Below are 17,036 nucleotides of genomic sequence, written 5' to 3' on the forward strand. Positions count from 1 at the left end.
GTCAGAGAACATTTTTTCATACTGTAGACAGCTCTTCTCGCTAAGAATGCATATCTATATTTTGTTAGGCTTCTTTCACCCTGTTCTTCAATGGTCAGGACCCCCACAGGACCACCACAGAGCATGTATTATTTGGGTGGTGGATCATTCTCAGCACTGCACTGACACTGACATGGTGGTGGTGTGTTAGTGTGTGTTGCGCTGGTATGAGTGGATCAGACACATCTGTGCTGCTGGAGTTTTTGAATACTGTGTCCACTTTCTGTCCACTCTACCTTGTAGGTCGACCTTGTAGATGTAAATAATTCCTCATCTGTTGCTGCACAGTTTTTGTTGGTCATCCTGTAGTCCTTCATCAGTGGTCACAGGATGCTGCACACAGGATGCTGCTGACTGGATATTTTTGTTTAGTTGGTGGACTATTCTCAGTCCAGTGGTGACACTGAGGTGTTTAAAAACTCCAGCAGCACTGCTGTGTCTGATCCACTCATACCAGCACAACACACATTAATACACCACCACCACGTCAGTGTCCCTGCACTGCTGAGAATGATCCACCACCCAAATAATACCTGCTCTATGGTGGCCCTGTGGAGGTACTGACCACTAAAGAACAGGGTGAAAGAAGGCTAACAAATTATACAAAGGAACAGATGGGCTATTGTCTGTAATTGTAGAACTACAAAGCGCATCTATATGGTAAGTGAAGCTGATAAAATGGACAAAGAGTGTGGATACAAAGAGGTGTACTTAATTAAGTGGCCAGTTGGTGCATACATATATAAATGGGCAAAAAATCATGCTTCAGAATGGCTGATAATGTTTTTTGCTATGCAAAACAAATTTTACTCTTTTTTTTTTTTTAAATAAAAAGATTTTGATGCTGTATGTAAACATTGATAAACTTTCATTGCCCAGTCCGTACAGCCTACAAGTAAACAATAATTGTGTATTAAAATATGCAGAAGTGTGTTCTCTGTAGAGGATGTATTATCTTATTTGCACTTTGGGAATCAACAAAACTTGTAATTTGACTGGGGGCACCCAAACATTTGCATATGACAGTATATCAGTCTTAAAGGTACAGCAAAAAAACAGTCTGTTTAAATTTAAGGGACAAAGAGAGGTTGAAACATGGTCTTATAAAAATGAATCGGGACTGTTTTTGACACATAACGCAATTTTTTAAACCCACACAAACATCGTAAGTGGACCTCAAGGGAAAAATAAAGCATGAGAGAAATGCAGGATATGAGGCTTTTAATGTACAAGAGCTTCCACTGAATTAGGTGAAGCCCAGCAGCACATACACACACTCATAGAGTACAACATGGAGACTCCACACACACACACACACACGCACACACACACACACACACACACACACACACAGCAATACGCAGTATTGTGTTAGAGTAATATGTTTGTGGACACGCATGTGTGATTTTTCACTTCTTCTTTTAAGCATCATCACTTACACACTCATCTTGTCTTCCGTCACATCTGCTCTCTTGTTTTTTTCTCATCCTTTCATCAGTGTAGAAGAAAGCATCTGAAAGTGTGTGTGATCATGTCCAGACTGGTTCCAAACACCACAGAATCTAGACTGGTTCCAAGCAACGCAGAATCTACAGCTATTCGAGGTAAAAAGAGTTACTCTGTGTATGTTTGTGTGTGTGTTTGTTGCCTGTGTTACAGTGTATTCATTCATACAGTACTGTACCGAATACTGAGACCACCCATCGTTTATCAATTTCCAGTCAAAACTTTTTTACATTTTTCAGCATCAGGACAGTCTCAACAACTAAATATAATATTTTTTCAGTGTTTTATTTAGTATAGGTGTGTCCACACTTTACCTTTAGTAAAGCTATCATTCATTTCAGGAGACCTGCTTTCTGTCTATGGCATCGGTGAACTTGTAGCATACAAAGGCACTTGGATGCAAACCCGCAGAAACTGCACAAACATGTTAGCCACTTTTGAAAGAAGTATTCTTTCAAAAGTGGCTAACATGTAACTTTACTTACACAATCAACCTAATACATTTTTATATACATCTGTTTGTGTGTAAGTAATGTAATGATGCCAGACTGCTGACTATCACCATATGGTATACATCTGTATACATGATATACATCAGATGGTCAGTGTCCCCCTATAGGAGTGTCAACTGAAGTTGAGACAAACCACCTCAGTGAGTGAGTTATATGGGCACTGCGAGAACCCGTATTTTTGGTGGAGCACTATGAGAACTATAACCAAAGCTCTGTGACCCACAGCCATTGCAACACACCAGGCTGCCCACACCACACGCAATGGCTCAGGCTCATTGTGCTGATCTGAGAGAAGTCATTGTTGTGAGGAGTGAAGGAGAAGTGGAGGATGTGTTGAGAAATGCTGTTATTTCTCAGAAGACATAACTGTCATCAAAAGTGTCCCATGGGATGTGAGGCCTGCAGAGAGTTAGAGACTGTTATTAACCCTAAAGTGCACAAACATTTAACCTTTAAACGCATGGGTGTTTGACATTTAAGTACATAGGTGTGTAACCTCCTGAAATGCGTAGACGAATGATCTTTAAATACATGGGTGTTTCACTGTTAAATACATGGTTGTTTGTCCATATCAAATTGAACATCTTGCTGATGACATATTCAGAGACACTGGCAATATCAGCGTGTAGAATTTGAGCTTTCTGTGTGGTACTGTGTTATTTATCAATGTAAAAAAGATACACAAAACTTCTTTTTTTGTTGGATGCACATTATGATTTTTTTCAGAGCAGGCTTGGAAACACAGAGCGCAGTTCAGATCAGTAATTGGATATTATTGATTTGTTTAATCAGATTAATGACAGAATATGACTGATATTCCAGTATCAGTATGATGTCCATCACTTATGTTCCTATTCATATGTTCCTATATGCACTGTTAGAAATAAAGGTACTGTGCAGGTACATTTTTCATTCATCAAGCTACAAACAATGTAAATGTACCCTCAAAGGTACAACAGTGGTTTTAAAGTCCAATTGTGAACCTAAAAAGTTTTTCCCCGGTGAAAAGTACATATTTGTATCTTATTATAGCCTAAAGTTTTAAAACAGAACAACAAAATAAAAAGCCTGGGTGTGTGGAGTCAACACAGCTTAGAAAATATAATTTCAGTTGGATTATGGTACAATTATGTTCCCTGACTAAAGGTACTGAGATGTACCCTTCAGGTTTCCATCTCAGTGACAAGAGGGGTACCACCCCACTGACAGTGTTGTACCTTTTTTCTGAGAGTATGGGTTTAAACATTGAATAAATACATGTTGCACTCTTCAATACATAAATGTTTAGCCCTCACATATATGTGCTTAATCTTTACATTTGTGGATATTTAACCCCAGAAATACATGCGTCATTGGGACTTTTTTCAGCTTGTGCTTTTCTACATTATTTGAGCATAGCAGATGTCCTTTATAATTTGTGAAAATTTCATCATGAATTGACCAGTAGAAATGCTCCATTGCTTGGAATAAAACCTCTTTACATTAACGTGCATGGAAAGTAAAGAACAGTTTTTTCCATCTTCTGTAAAGTAACTATTTTGGAGATACTTGTTTTTCTTTGGACAGTGACGATATAAATCAAGATATCAAGTCTTCATTTAAACAATGTTGATAGATAAAGGTGATATAATTTAACAAGTGACACTTAGAATTAACATTTTGTCATCCTTTATATAATTGAAATAAAGAGTGATGCAATTTTGTGAAAAAAAGTAAGTACACCCCTACATATATCACAATGTCAAACATGTCAAATTGATTTCAGGTGCACTGGACAATGATTAGACCAGCATTAGAGAAGATCTCTGAGGAACTTCCCTTATTCAAACCTCAGATATCTGTTCTGGTTAGCTTTTTGTTATAGGAGGGTCTGGTATTGTCATGCCAAGATCAAAAGAGCTCTCTGAGAAAGTTGTACATGCCTATGAGTCTGCGAAGGGGTTTAAGAAGATATGCAAAATATTGGAAATCAATCATTCCACTGTCTGGAAGATCATCTACAAGGGGAGAAGATTTAAACCACTGCCCACTTGTCCAGACCAGGACCCCCTAGCAAATTTAACTTAACAGCAGACCATAAGATGCTGAAAGAAGTTTCTAAGAATCACAGGATCTGCCTGTAGCTCTTGCCACTATTGATGTAAAAGTGCATGTATCTACCATTAAACACATTTGACCTACTTGGGATGCGCACCAGGTGGAAGCCTTTGCTGTCTAAAAAGAACATCAGGGCAAGACTAAAGTTTGCTAATCAACATTTAGACAAGGACTAGGACATCTAAAACAATGTGCTGTGGAGAGAGGACTCAAAGATAGAGTTATTTGGCCACAGTACCAGAAGCCATGTTTAGTGAAAACCAAAGACTGCATTTAATCAAAAGGACCTCATACCAACTGTAAAGCAAGGTGATGGAAAAGTTATGGTTATTTTAGGGCCTGGTCGACTTGCAGTCATAGAATAGACTACAAATTCTCCTTCATACCATACAGTGCTTGAGGAGAATGTGAGACCGTCTGTAAAAAAAGTTGAAGATGAAGAAGTAGACCTTTCAACAGGATAATGATCCCAAACATACAAGTAAATCCACCAAGGAATAGCTCAAAAAGTAGAATTGGAGATCGGAATCTCATTGAAATGCTCTGGGGGGATTTGAAATGGGCTATACCTATAAGAAACTCCTCAAACATTGCATAATGGAAAGAACTGTGAAGGAATGCGTAAAATCTTATCCATGTAGATGTCAGAAACTGGTAGACAGTTATAGGAAACACTTACATAAGTCGTTTCTGTCAAAGGAGTGTACCTATACTTCTGAAACCGAAAGCCACATTAACATTTCAAAAGAAATTGCAATCACTGGTAAAATCTGACAAAAATATAAACTAAATAGTGCATACAGTTTGTAGCATTTAGCTCAAATAATAATAAAATGTGTTATTTCACCTTGGTCAGGCTACTATGCATGCACATTTCTCTGCAACAGAGGGCTTTTCCCACCTTACCAGCAAGCCGACTGGCTCTTTTTTGGAGGGGGGACTTTCCCTGTATGCACCTTTTTGGACATTTTGAGGTTTCCCATCCTTTTTAAACCAGTAAACTGTGTCCTCCTTCTTTATATTGTCTCTGGTTAAACCTTTAGAATGTGGAGGTTACGAGGCTGTCTTACCCTAGCAGACTGCAAATGTAGTGTTATTTCAAGTTTACTTAACAGACATTTTTCATTTTATTTGTGCTAGCTACTTGTCACTGTTGGTTCGGCAACAGTAATAGCAACCTCCACCTTCTGGGGAAAACGGGGAAGCTAACATTCTAAACTCAGTGTAAAAACTAGTTTCTGTAGTTTCTGTTGTTTTAATGATATTTAAACTTTACCTTGACTTATGCATTACTTACTTACTTAACTTATTAAATATTTATTTCATACGAAACAACTTAGTGAAGAAACAACTATCATGAAGTAAAAACTAGCTAAGAATTTAGCAGAACAACATTAGCCTGCTAGCTAACAAACATTAATGAGGCAAACAGGTGACTAATATGACTTATTAAATTACAGTTTTTTACAAAATTGGTCTGCTCCATTGCTGCTGCACATTGAGGTCTGCTTTCTTGTGGCAAAGTGTACGAGAAGCAAAAAAAGTCAGATAGCTAATAAACCGAATTAAACGTTTTTCTTGTGCAGATGAATCAGCAGTTGGGTTTGAGTGTGAATTCTAATCACACTTCACCATCCTGATCTTACTTCCCATGATTTCTGGTCATGATTCTTGCAGTGTTACTGGATGAACCATGTTTATCACAGCCATCAATCAATAATTTCTGGAAGTAACCTCAAAACTTTATGCCACTATGTTGGTATATGTGGAGTATGTGGCCACCTATTCATAGCACCTATATGAGCTTGTTGGACATCCCATTCCAGAACCACTGGGGGTTAAATATGGAGTTGGCCCAATTTTTAGCAGCAGTAATATTACCCTAAGGGGATGAGCCTAAAGCCTGCAAAGCAGCCTCAGACCATTATCCCTCCTCCACCAAACTTTACTGTTGGCACTATGCATTCTACAAATTGACATATGGCTAATTTAAGTTACATTTAAGGTCACTGAGCTCTTCAGTATGATCTATTCTACTGCTGATGTTTGTCTATAAAGATAATATGTGCTTGATTTTAACCAGGTGTGGCCGAAACACCTGAACTCAATAAACAGAAGAGACGTCCACATACTTTGGGCTATGTAGTGTATGTATGTGCCTGACTTTTGTTAACCTAAATATATTTGGAAATAAACACAACAAAGCTAGCACACAACTAAATCAGTAGCAAATTTTACAGTTAACTATAATTGTCTGCATGATACTGAAAACATGCTAGCTTGCTGTCTTATTCTGAGGGTAAGTGAAATCGAGACGGAGATGTGAGACTGGGCTTCATGAGGGCAGTAGTGGATTAGTAGGGTTCAGGAGGAGGTGTGGTCTTATCTGCACTGTCTCTGGTGTCACTAAGATTGAGCCTCTAACCCAGGCAGCTGGGCTCCAGCACTACCCAGCACTGTAGAGATAACCCAACAAAGTGACCTAGTAGGCTCCACAGCACTTGGTTAGAGGAAAAATAACCCAGGCATTTTTTTAGAGTGCATCAGTGTTTAACCAATTTGGCACTTATATCTAATGCAAACTGATCTACACATGGATGAAACAATGTAATACAATGGTTCTGTGGTTAGACTGTCATTTATATGAACAATAGATGAGGTAGACTGTTAAAAAGCTCAACTTATAAACAAAGTTCTCACATTTTTTAGTTCTGCATCTCAGTTAGGTAATGTAGAATGTAGATTTTTACTCAGTTTCTCCACTAGCTGGCACTCTTTATATCTGACAGTCTCACCAGAAATATTTTTCTCCTCTTGGGCTCCCAGTTATAGACGAGTAGGGCATTTTTGGGGTTCAAATTCACAACATCATGGTGGAGGTAATGGTTAGTCTGTTGCCCCTCTCACAAGCTCCTGCAATTACTCAGATTTCTGTGTCCTTAAATGTTAATTGTTTTACACTGTAAAAATTGTTTCTTGTTTTAACTTTGAACAATGATCCCACAGCTGTCCATGTCTGGAAGACTAAGTGGAGAAAATGCCTGGTGGGACTAGTGGGGAAAAATACACTCTCATATACTTCGTATAATATATGTGAAATGCATTATTGTTACATATAGTAAATTGCGTTTATATAATACATATAAGGCATGTGTTTGAGCCCATTTCTTAATGCATGAAAACAAATCTGTGTTTGTGTGTAGCTGCCCGTCGTGACTGGATATTGTACACAGTTCCTTCCATTGCCTTTGTGATTGGACTGATCTTGTTCACACTGATCTGCAAAACACAGCGCCGCAGAGAGAGTAAGCACGCACACACACACACACACACACACACGCACAAACAAACTTACAGACACACACTAACACACTCACAGACACACAGACACAGAGAGAGACATACACGGGCACGCAGAGACACACAGACATGCACACACAAACACACATACACACACAGACACACACACACAGATGCAGACACACACAGACACATGCACATAACTGTATGTCAATATATGTAGTATGTGAGCTGCTACATATGTTGTTGCTATTGATATTGTTGTGTTGCGGTTGTTTTTTTGGCACTGTGTATGATTCTTGTTCTTGTACTGTTGTGTATGGTTACTGTTGCTGTGGTTCTGTTGTTATATTGTTAAGCTGTTATTGTTGTACTGTTTCTGTGTTGTTGTTGTTTCTGTATTTTTATTGTTTTTGAGTTGTTATTATTGTAGTTGTGCATTGTTACTGTTGTTGTTGTTTCAGCAAAAACAATTAGAAGGGTTCCGGCTGTAAAGACAACCACTAACGGCATAACAGCAAAACACGATGATACACGGTACTCTTTCCTTTACAGGAATCTTTCTCTTGTTATGTTTCCCCCCACCACCTCCCCTCACCTCACCTTCTTTACTTGATATGTTGAAAGTTAAGAGTGTTGGGTGACTTTATGTGTGTGTGTGTGTGTGTGTGTGTGTGTGTTCTGCAGTCCTGAATTCACTGAAGCTCAAATGGAGAAAGAGGCCAATCTCAAAAAACGTGAGTATTCCCTGTTTCCACATTTAAGTGATAGTTTGGCCAAAAAACAGGTTCCACTATTTTCTTCATACTCCAAATGTGGCTGAACAGCCAAGACATGTTTGGCTTCTGAAGTTTCCTTCTTTAGTTTTGCCCTGGAGCTATGAGGCTAAATTCGCCTACCTAAAGTAGCTAACAAGCAATAGAAGCTTCTATAGAGGGGTTACATTGGGTCAGAACACAAAGCTGGCTCATGTGAATGGCAATCAGAGCCAAGCTCCAGTAAGTGCAAGACCATTTGAAAAGAATGTTTCCAAATTTGATTGGATGGCACTGAACACTTGGCAGTAAAGTATTGCACAGAGATGTTTTCAAAGTTTCTGGATAAACAGTCTGTTAAAAGGATGCTACTCCAAGCACACAGTTAGGATAGGAGGTTATTTTGTTCATGTCAGATGGGCGTCATTGCTGTTTGGAACAGCTCATTTTGGTGGTTTGGAGGCTTTAGTTTTTTTTAGTATTTTGTCAGAAAAGCATCAAATATCTTTATGGAATTTTGATACCAAACATGACACACAGGGAATAATAAAACAGCCAGGTAAATTATTTGACTTAAAGGGTAACTTTAAGTTTGGTGGAAATGCTTTGTTGTAGAGACACTTACCCAGTCAGAATTGTTTACGGTGGTGGTTACAGGAACCAGATGTCTAAAGTGTTAAATGCCCCTAAAAGTTCCCATACAGGAAGTTACATGAATTACAAGAAACGGTTATGAATACTCAGCCAGATGTCTGAAACACTGTTTTATGGTAGTTTTGTAATAAACGTTTGGCCTAAAATCTGTCAATTTGTTTTGATCTGTTCATCGTGGAAGGATACATGAAGGGTGTTCTAAGGCAAAATATTTTTTTTTCATATTTACGACTATTTAACCATCATCAACATTACATATAAAACTCAGAAGATGTGTAGGTTCACTGGTGGTTTTGGATAGTAAATAAAATGGTTGTATTTGTGTTGCACACATCGGGACTCCTGGTTCCTATCACCACCACTGTAAAGAAATCAGAGTGTAACCCCTGCATATAACCGACCAATTAGAAAACTTGATTTTATTTGAGGTGAGCATGTCATGATTTAGGGATGCAATTTGGGTAAGGAGTAAATTATGCAAATTAGATTTTTCAGCAAATGGATGTTTCAATATTTTTCTATTACACCTATTTCTATCAAAATTACTTAAATGTAGTAACTTAATACTACTAGTATTAATACTACTACCAATAATAATACTGTGTGTGTCTACAGAAGAGGCCCAGTCTTACGAGAATGTTTCAGCAGCCATCTACAGCAATCAAGATAAAGTGACATACTATTTAACTCAGGATGAAGGTCAGTGTGTGTGTCTGTGTGTCTGTGTGTGTGTAAGTACAGACATATTACTAATTATTATTCTTTTTTTAGACTACATTACCCCTGATGCAATGGGAGATGCCGTGACAGCATCAGAGCAAAATGACAACAACTACCTTCATCTGCCTCAGATTATAACAGATATAGGTAAACACACACACACACACACACACACACACACATACACACACATACACACACACATGCACACACTCACACATGCACATGCAATAAATCTAAGCTAATCCACCCTACAAGAAAGTATCATATACAACATACAGTATTAACTGTTTACATATTTTATTATATTTTATTATTAATAACATTACATTGCCGCCTTAGAATGAGAAGGTTCTATCTGCATTCAGCAGTTTTGAGATATTGAGAATTATAGATTTCACTTTTAAAACAGCAGCCACTTTCAACCCATTTTCATATCCTAAAGTTATTGCATTGGGATACTTTTGACAACTGAACATTAAATTCCTAGGATATTTGCACCAAATGCAGATAGAATCTTTTAATTCTAAACTTGAAGAGAGCGTTTAGAATTAAAAGATTCTATCTGCATTTGGTGCAAATATCCTAGGAATTTGATGTTTCATTCCAAAACATTGTACATCCTGATGTATAATGGAAAACACATAATTATTTTTCGAATAAAGATGGTATTAATCATAGTGTAGCATTGATATTTCTTACGTGTAAACACATGTATAAAACAACGTATATCACAAAAAAAAAAATTCTTGAAGTGGTCTAAAATGCGTCTTTCATCAGAAGCCTTCTACCTGTGGATCTATTTGTGAATAAACCCAACTGGAATAGAAAACCAAACATTTTCAGATACAAACTGCTCTTCTCATATACCTTAAAGTGCATAAAATGCAGGAAAACATTCAGGCGTTTCAGTGTAATATAATGTTTCACACTACAGTACATTCATTTGATTTTTTAAATTATGCACAGCTTAAATTAGCTACATCAATATGGTAATTAAAACATATCCAGCTGCCAGAAATATATTAAGAAATAAGCTTCTAAGTGGGTTAATTTTGTAGTATATACCTATTTTGCTCTATATCATATTTTGTAGTATATATCTATTTTATTATAATATCAGTATCACAATACACAAGCACATAGTATATATTTATAATTTATTGTATGATGTACACTATATGAATATGAGAAAAGTAAAATGACTAGAGGTTGAACATCATAGATGAGAGCAGGACAGCTGGATACTTTGCCCATGCGTAATTTTTGGGTGAAAGCAGCCCCTCTAATTTGACTGGCGGTAAATACAAATTCCAAGGTCTTTGACAATTAATAGCAAAAAATAAGACTATCCTACTGATTTCTAGCTATTAAGAGTCCAAGTCCTGCAGCCAGACAGGCAAACAATTATGTCATGATATTTCCGATCAACGATCTGGGTTGTTATCTAGATAAAACAAAAGAAATAGGGCTTAATGAGTGCCCTTTCAGTCTGCCTCCATCAAAGTGGACAAATGACCCTACCCAGTGATCGAAGGTGTCATATTTATGATTCGATTCCTTATAGTTATATTATCACAGCGTAAATGCAGCATTTAGACACACTTTGAGTTTGGATTATAATAATAATAATCATGATGAGCTGTTTTACTTGGCACCATGTTTCAAGAAGCCAGGTGGCTGCAGCTAGCTGTCAGCTAATTGAACCTTTTTGGGGGGCAGTATAAAGAAACTTTAGTAGCTTACTTAATTTTACTTCCTTGTAGTAACCTGCAAAGATGACTGTAACAGCTGTTCAAGGAAAGTGTTTTCCTTGAACTCAGCTTTAAGTTAGAGATGACAGTTTAGCTAGCTAGCTACAAAGCTGCCTCACTTTAGCTAACATTAACTATGTGTATTACTTGATAAGTAACTGCTTCTAACTTGACAAAGGCTATATTTTAAATTAAACTTTTATAACCTTTTACACTTTATAACAACTTACAATGTCCGAAAGCTAATTGTAGTCTACTTTAGTGGCTTGTGTGAGCCATCATCGTAGCCAAGCTAGCACTTTAAACAGACCGGTGAGCTTGAGGATGTGAGTAAAACATGAATTCTACATTCGTCAGCCGCACTGCCTGGACTGCAGATGGATTTTCAAAAAGGAACCTTTTACTTTAAAAATATGAACCCTACGATGCTTGCTTTGTCTTGTTTACTCATTCTCTCTCTCTCTCTCTCTCTCTCTCTCTCTCTCTGTAGATGGAGAGTCATATGAGAACATGGATGGATGTGTGTATGCTCAGCCTCGCAACCACACACAAAAACACACACTCAGCGTTGACGATGATGGTATTACACACACTCACACTCCTTACATCACCAAACACGTTCTGCCCGCCACATGGTGTGAATGCGGTGTGATGCACATTTATGGTGTTCTAAGAGTCCACAGTTTTTTTTGTACTTCCCATATTGTAATTTTCAGTTTCAGTCATCTGATCACTTTTACATCTGTCAGTATTACAGGTTATATGGTGTTACAGAGTCACAGTTTCTTGTCTAGCCACAGTGTATGACTGAGTGGTAACCCCACCACTGGCTTTTTCAAAATATCTGTTGGAATGCATTTCCATCTATTCCTTTTTACTCGTCATAGTTCTTAACCAGTGGTTCTCAACCTGTTTTAATTGCAAGCTCCTCCATCTCGACCCTGAACACTCTAGAGCAGCCTCTTAAAATTCAGTGTGCACTGCGGATGAGGAGATTGGCTCTGCAGCTCACACATGCTGAAATGCTAGTTAGTAATATCACACACGGTTGCTACCAAACACGCAGGAAACATGTTGCACTATTAGCCATAAATAAACCGAACAACAATTTTGCACACATCTGACAGCTCCTTCTCAGCTCAGTTATTCTGAATGAAGCAACTTGCATACTTTTCATGCACATTTTAAATGGCTAATAATTATGCAACATTTGATATACAAAGGTTGGCAAAGTTAGCTGTTCAGCTTAGAGCCAAATACTGTTGGCAGGCTGTACAAGTGAAAGATCAGCACCTTCACACAGCCACTCACCATTTGTATTAGTATATAATAAAATTGATACTATTGAGCTAAGAGATTTTATAGAAAAGTCACTCAAACATATGATTCTCAAATTAGCTATGTATATTTTTGGTAACCATCCAGGAGTTAATCTCACAGCAACTAACACCTTAATCAGCACCGTGGCTGACAAACATCTCATAAAAATGTTTAATTATTTAAGCTAGTATTTATAGTAATAATTTAAAAGTGGATTTTGTTCATACACAGTAATATGGATTGTCCAATTGAACTGGTATTGAGGTCAAAGCACATTTTGGACTTTTAACTGATTTGGACTTAAATTCAGTCTGACTGTAATCGAGCCGAAGTGAAACGTATGAAATGTTCACTTTATAAGGTTTTGGGCTGGGTAAAAAAATATTCAGGGCTGTAGCCCCAGAAGCCCAGGCCAAGCAATACCCCTGTCTGGCCTGTCGTGAAACCATTACACAGTGAAAATGTTTACTTTGTCAGTTTGTGACAGTGGGAATTTATTTATGTCTTTATTTCTTTACAGTAGGACTTTGTACTTTACATCAATTAATTACAGTACAAATTTATACTTTATCAGTTCATTTCAGAAGAAATTTATACTTCACATTTGTTCATTGCAGTAGGAATCAGATACTGGAGACACCCAAAAACATGTGATCTATTAAAGTGGACAAAATGTTATGGATGATTGCAGAATGTAAATTTTACATCTGGTGACGATGTGACCTTGTTGAATGTGTAATCCAGCACTTCTCAGTCTGAATAACACTGAAGACAGACAGACACTCTCACGTGTCTCATCCTCTTACTCTTTTCTCTTTTTCATCTCTCTCTCTCTTTCTCTTTTCCAGAGTCCTATGAGAATATGGAGGGCAATACGTGCTCCTTCAGACCACCAGCAGCTCACAACAGCACAAACACCTTGGATGATGGTAAGCATGTGCAGCCCAAAGTTTGAAACATATACGTTTTCTATATCAATGCATTTTTATTTAATATTATCACCAATCTTAAAGTACTTAAACTCTACAGATATTGTAGTAACACTCTTATTTAAGTTACATTTGGTTGGAAATAAAATGGTTAAATTCTTGAATCACAGAATGCAAGTGGTGGTAGATAGAGCCAACCTAGCTCTCTCATTGGTCAGGACTGAAGTCTTAAAGCATCAGATTAACCACCAGCAAAATTAGGAAGCTACAGTGGACCCAAGTAATCACATTTTGATTTACAGTGGGTGGGACCAAGGCACTATTGAGGAGTGTGTTTTGGACAGGGGCAATGTAAGACTGGGAAGTTTGGGGAATGATTAAAAATACCTGTTTTGGAATGTTCCATAGGTAAACAGGCGAATGGGTAACAGGTGATGTTATCATATAAAATGAGCATTCGCAAAAGTCTGTGTTGTTTACGAGCAAGGATGGGTGTGAGTCCACCAGATCACAGTTTTTTACACTCACTAGGAAGCATTTTTCAGTGTTACATCCACTTTCTCGAAACTTTTCACACTCATCCGGGCTTGGTACATTTTGTGACCAAAACGCTCTACAGCTATAATAGCAGTGCAGATCTCAAAATAAATTCATTCCATCAAAACATCAACACTAGTGTACTTACAACAGATATACTTTGTCAATCACAGCACAGTCACATCAGAAACACTAACAACTGCTGAAAAAAATTCATTACATCAGAAAGACATTACAAAACAGAACTGCCTAGTTTTATTATATAGAAATAAATTAAATAAAAGGAACTAAAATATCCCATAGTTTACATTACCTAGCCAGGAAAATAGAAAATCTAAGTTAAAAATTTTGACAGATGTTCTCATCCACATCACAAATGTCCTCTCTTGCCTATACATGTATGAATAAGCACTTGCCTATTATGTTCTGGGCCCATAATGGACCGTTCATAGTGAACAAAATAACTCCAGAAGTGACCCCTTTTATGGATGGTCAGGACTTCAGCTCAGATGGAAATCAGTTGTGACTGGCCTATTTACATGTATTCAATCAGATGTTTGTCTCTATAATCATTACAATTATTTGGGCTATGATTGTTGTCTGATATTGTATTTGTGATATCTGATATGTGGTTTATTTTCATGTTCAGTTCTGGAGTTCCGTGTCATAGTTTTGGTAATACTGTACACAAGCATTTGCAAATTGAGCTACAGAAACACATAGTTTTGTTAAAGGCTGGGAGTGAATGAGAAGTGAATTTTAGAAACTTAGAAACTTTAGTACATACTTTTACAAGCTTCAAATGTCCCTATAAAGTGCAATACTAAAAAGGGAGTAGGGATCCATTTTGGTCACAGCCCAAGTTTGTGAGAACAAATGTCACTCTGTGTTTTGCTAGTCCTAGATACCTCACTTACTGCGAATAGGAGCTGTAGTCTAAGCAATGTGTTCCAGTCTCTTTACTGAAACAGTCACCATAAAACTGCCACATACAAATATATCGTCACTGCTGGAACAAAACCTTGTATCTCCATTTTCTTTTTTCTTTTTTTACATAATTTGAAAATGCCAACTGCCATATACATTGTGTAAACATTTATGACCAATAGAAACAGTCCAAAATGACTTAGAATAAAATCTTGTTACATTAACTTATATTGTTAAAACGTTAAAAACGTTTGTCCCGTCTCTTGTAAAGTTACTTTTTTGGAGATACAAGGCTTTGATCCTTTGATCCTTTTAAGTTCTAAGTAAAAATTGCAATGTCTTTTAAGCTTAAAAGGTGCCTGTTTAGTTTTAAACAGCCAAAAAATGTTCTTGTGAATCACTGTTTAGCACTAACATACTACTAGAAATCCCATAGGGGTGCTAGCACCATGGCCCAGACTGATTCATCACTGTGTAAACTTCACTTTTCTAAATCTTTTCTAATATTCTGAGAAATAACTATTACAATTGTTATTCTGACAAGTGTGTGTGTGTGTGTATGTGTTTTAGAGTCATATGAGCGCATGGACAGCATCCAGACCCCGAGTGATAGATGGATAGAGAGGAACGTGAGAGAGACTGAGCGGAGGGCAGAAAGAGACAGACAAGACATGCAGTGGTACTTCAGACAGAAAACAGTATGAAAAAGGGAAGTGAAGCTGGAAATGATCAATGAAAGAATAAGATATGAAAGAGTGAGTGAAGAAGACTGCTGAGACTCACTTGGATTAGAAAGTGAAAACTTTTCATCTTTCCTGAACTCAGTACTGAACTCAGTCTTCGAGCTTCTGGTCAAAAGGTGTCAACAAAAGTTTATACTTTGTTAAAGTAGCAATTTAGCCAAAAATTCTCTACCCCAAATGTAGTCAATCAGCCATGTTTTGTGTAGAGTCTAACTAAACAATGCTAACATGAGTAATAGTGACATCATGGAGGCCATCCCTAGCTTTCCAGAGTGCTATGCTCCCTGAATGATATTTTCTAGGAAACAACTCTTAAGTTCCCATGGCCAATGTTGCCTTATTCATGTTTCATGAAAAATAGGGATAATGCTCAGACCTCAGTTTATATATAAACCTGTGTACTATGATACATATTCAGCAAATAATCTAAAATTGAGTTCATGGATATGCTTCCAAATAAATTCCCTTATAACAATTTCTAGTTATACATTTCAGTGAACAAGAATGAGAATCTATCCAATGTTTTACATCATGCCTTTATTTTAACTTTACAAAATGAACTACATTTTAGTTTCTGACACTGAACGACACAATTGTATCTCTAAAAATGAACCAAACTATTGTAGCATGCGCAAGAAATGCTTTTGCATGTTACTTCTAGGTTATGCGTTCTTTAGCTTTATTACACTTTGTTTGTTTTGCCAAGGACTCTTATTGTAGTGGACGGGGCCAGGAACTGCTGGGGGAAGTGTGTTGGAGTGTGCGTGAGTGAAGAGAGAGAGATGAGAGAGGTGAGCAGATTCAGAGAGCCAACTATTAGAGAAAGCTTTGCTTATGTACGGCATGGCTGTGGCCAACAAAAGCTGCAAAATAATGCACCATGACTTGTGTGAAAGCAGTATGTTGCATAGCTAAACAAAGTGTTATCAGCCGTTTTGATATCGGAATATTACCTATACTCAGACATAAAACATGTCTTGGCTGAGCTACATTCAGGGTAAGAGGGGAAAAGTGTTTGAAAACATTCCTTTAAGAAAACACTGCTTTTAAAGGAGACCAACAGCACCAACTTTTTCACCTTTAACTCTCTGAGGCCTAAAGCATTTTTGGAAAGTTTTTGTTTACCTCCTTCTTTTAATTTTTTTTGTACATTTGTTTGTATATCATTTATTTTACTGAGCAGGTGCCAGAGGATTAGACTGACTCAAGGAGAAAGTGCTACATATTAATGGTTTCTGTAGCA

The 17,036-nt window shown here is 37.3% G+C and overlaps 1 protein-coding gene across 1 annotated transcript; it reads left to right on the forward strand.

Moving 5' to 3' along the window:
* The first annotated feature begins 1,509 nt into the window (after window positions 1-1,509).
* LOC118805356 lies at window positions 1,510-16,358 on the forward strand. Its single transcript, XM_036566103.1, has 9 exons — window positions 1,510-1,643; window positions 7,358-7,459; window positions 7,919-7,991; window positions 8,142-8,191; window positions 9,479-9,562; window positions 9,635-9,730; window positions 11,828-11,917; window positions 13,506-13,586; window positions 15,621-16,358. Exons 1-9 carry the CDS (start codon window positions 1,571-1,573, stop codon window positions 15,752-15,754), a joined length of 783 nt encoding a protein of 260 aa, XP_036421996.1. The 5' UTR covers window positions 1,510-1,570; the 3' UTR covers window positions 15,755-16,358.
* Window positions 16,359-17,036: the final 678 nt, after the last annotated feature.

This window comes from Colossoma macropomum, unplaced genomic scaffold (genome assembly GCF_904425465.1).
Source record: "Colossoma macropomum unplaced genomic scaffold, Colossoma_macropomum, whole genome shotgun sequence".
NCBI lineage: Eukaryota > Metazoa > Chordata > Actinopteri > Characiformes > Serrasalmidae > Colossoma > Colossoma macropomum.

Bases quoted from the DNA above. Each gene is read 5' to 3' on its own strand.
- LOC118805356 (XM_036566103.1), top strand. From the start codon at position 1,571: ATGTCCAGACTGGTTCCAAACACCACAGAATCTAGACTGGTTCCAAGC. The intron at 1,644-7,357 runs GTAAAAAGAGTT...GTTTGTGTGTAG, and splicing joins AGAATCTACAGCTATTCGAG to CTGCCCGTCGTGACTGGATA. The intron at 11,918-13,505 runs GTATTACACACA...TCTCTTTTCCAG, and splicing joins ACTCAGCGTTGACGATGATG to AGTCCTATGAGAATATGGAG.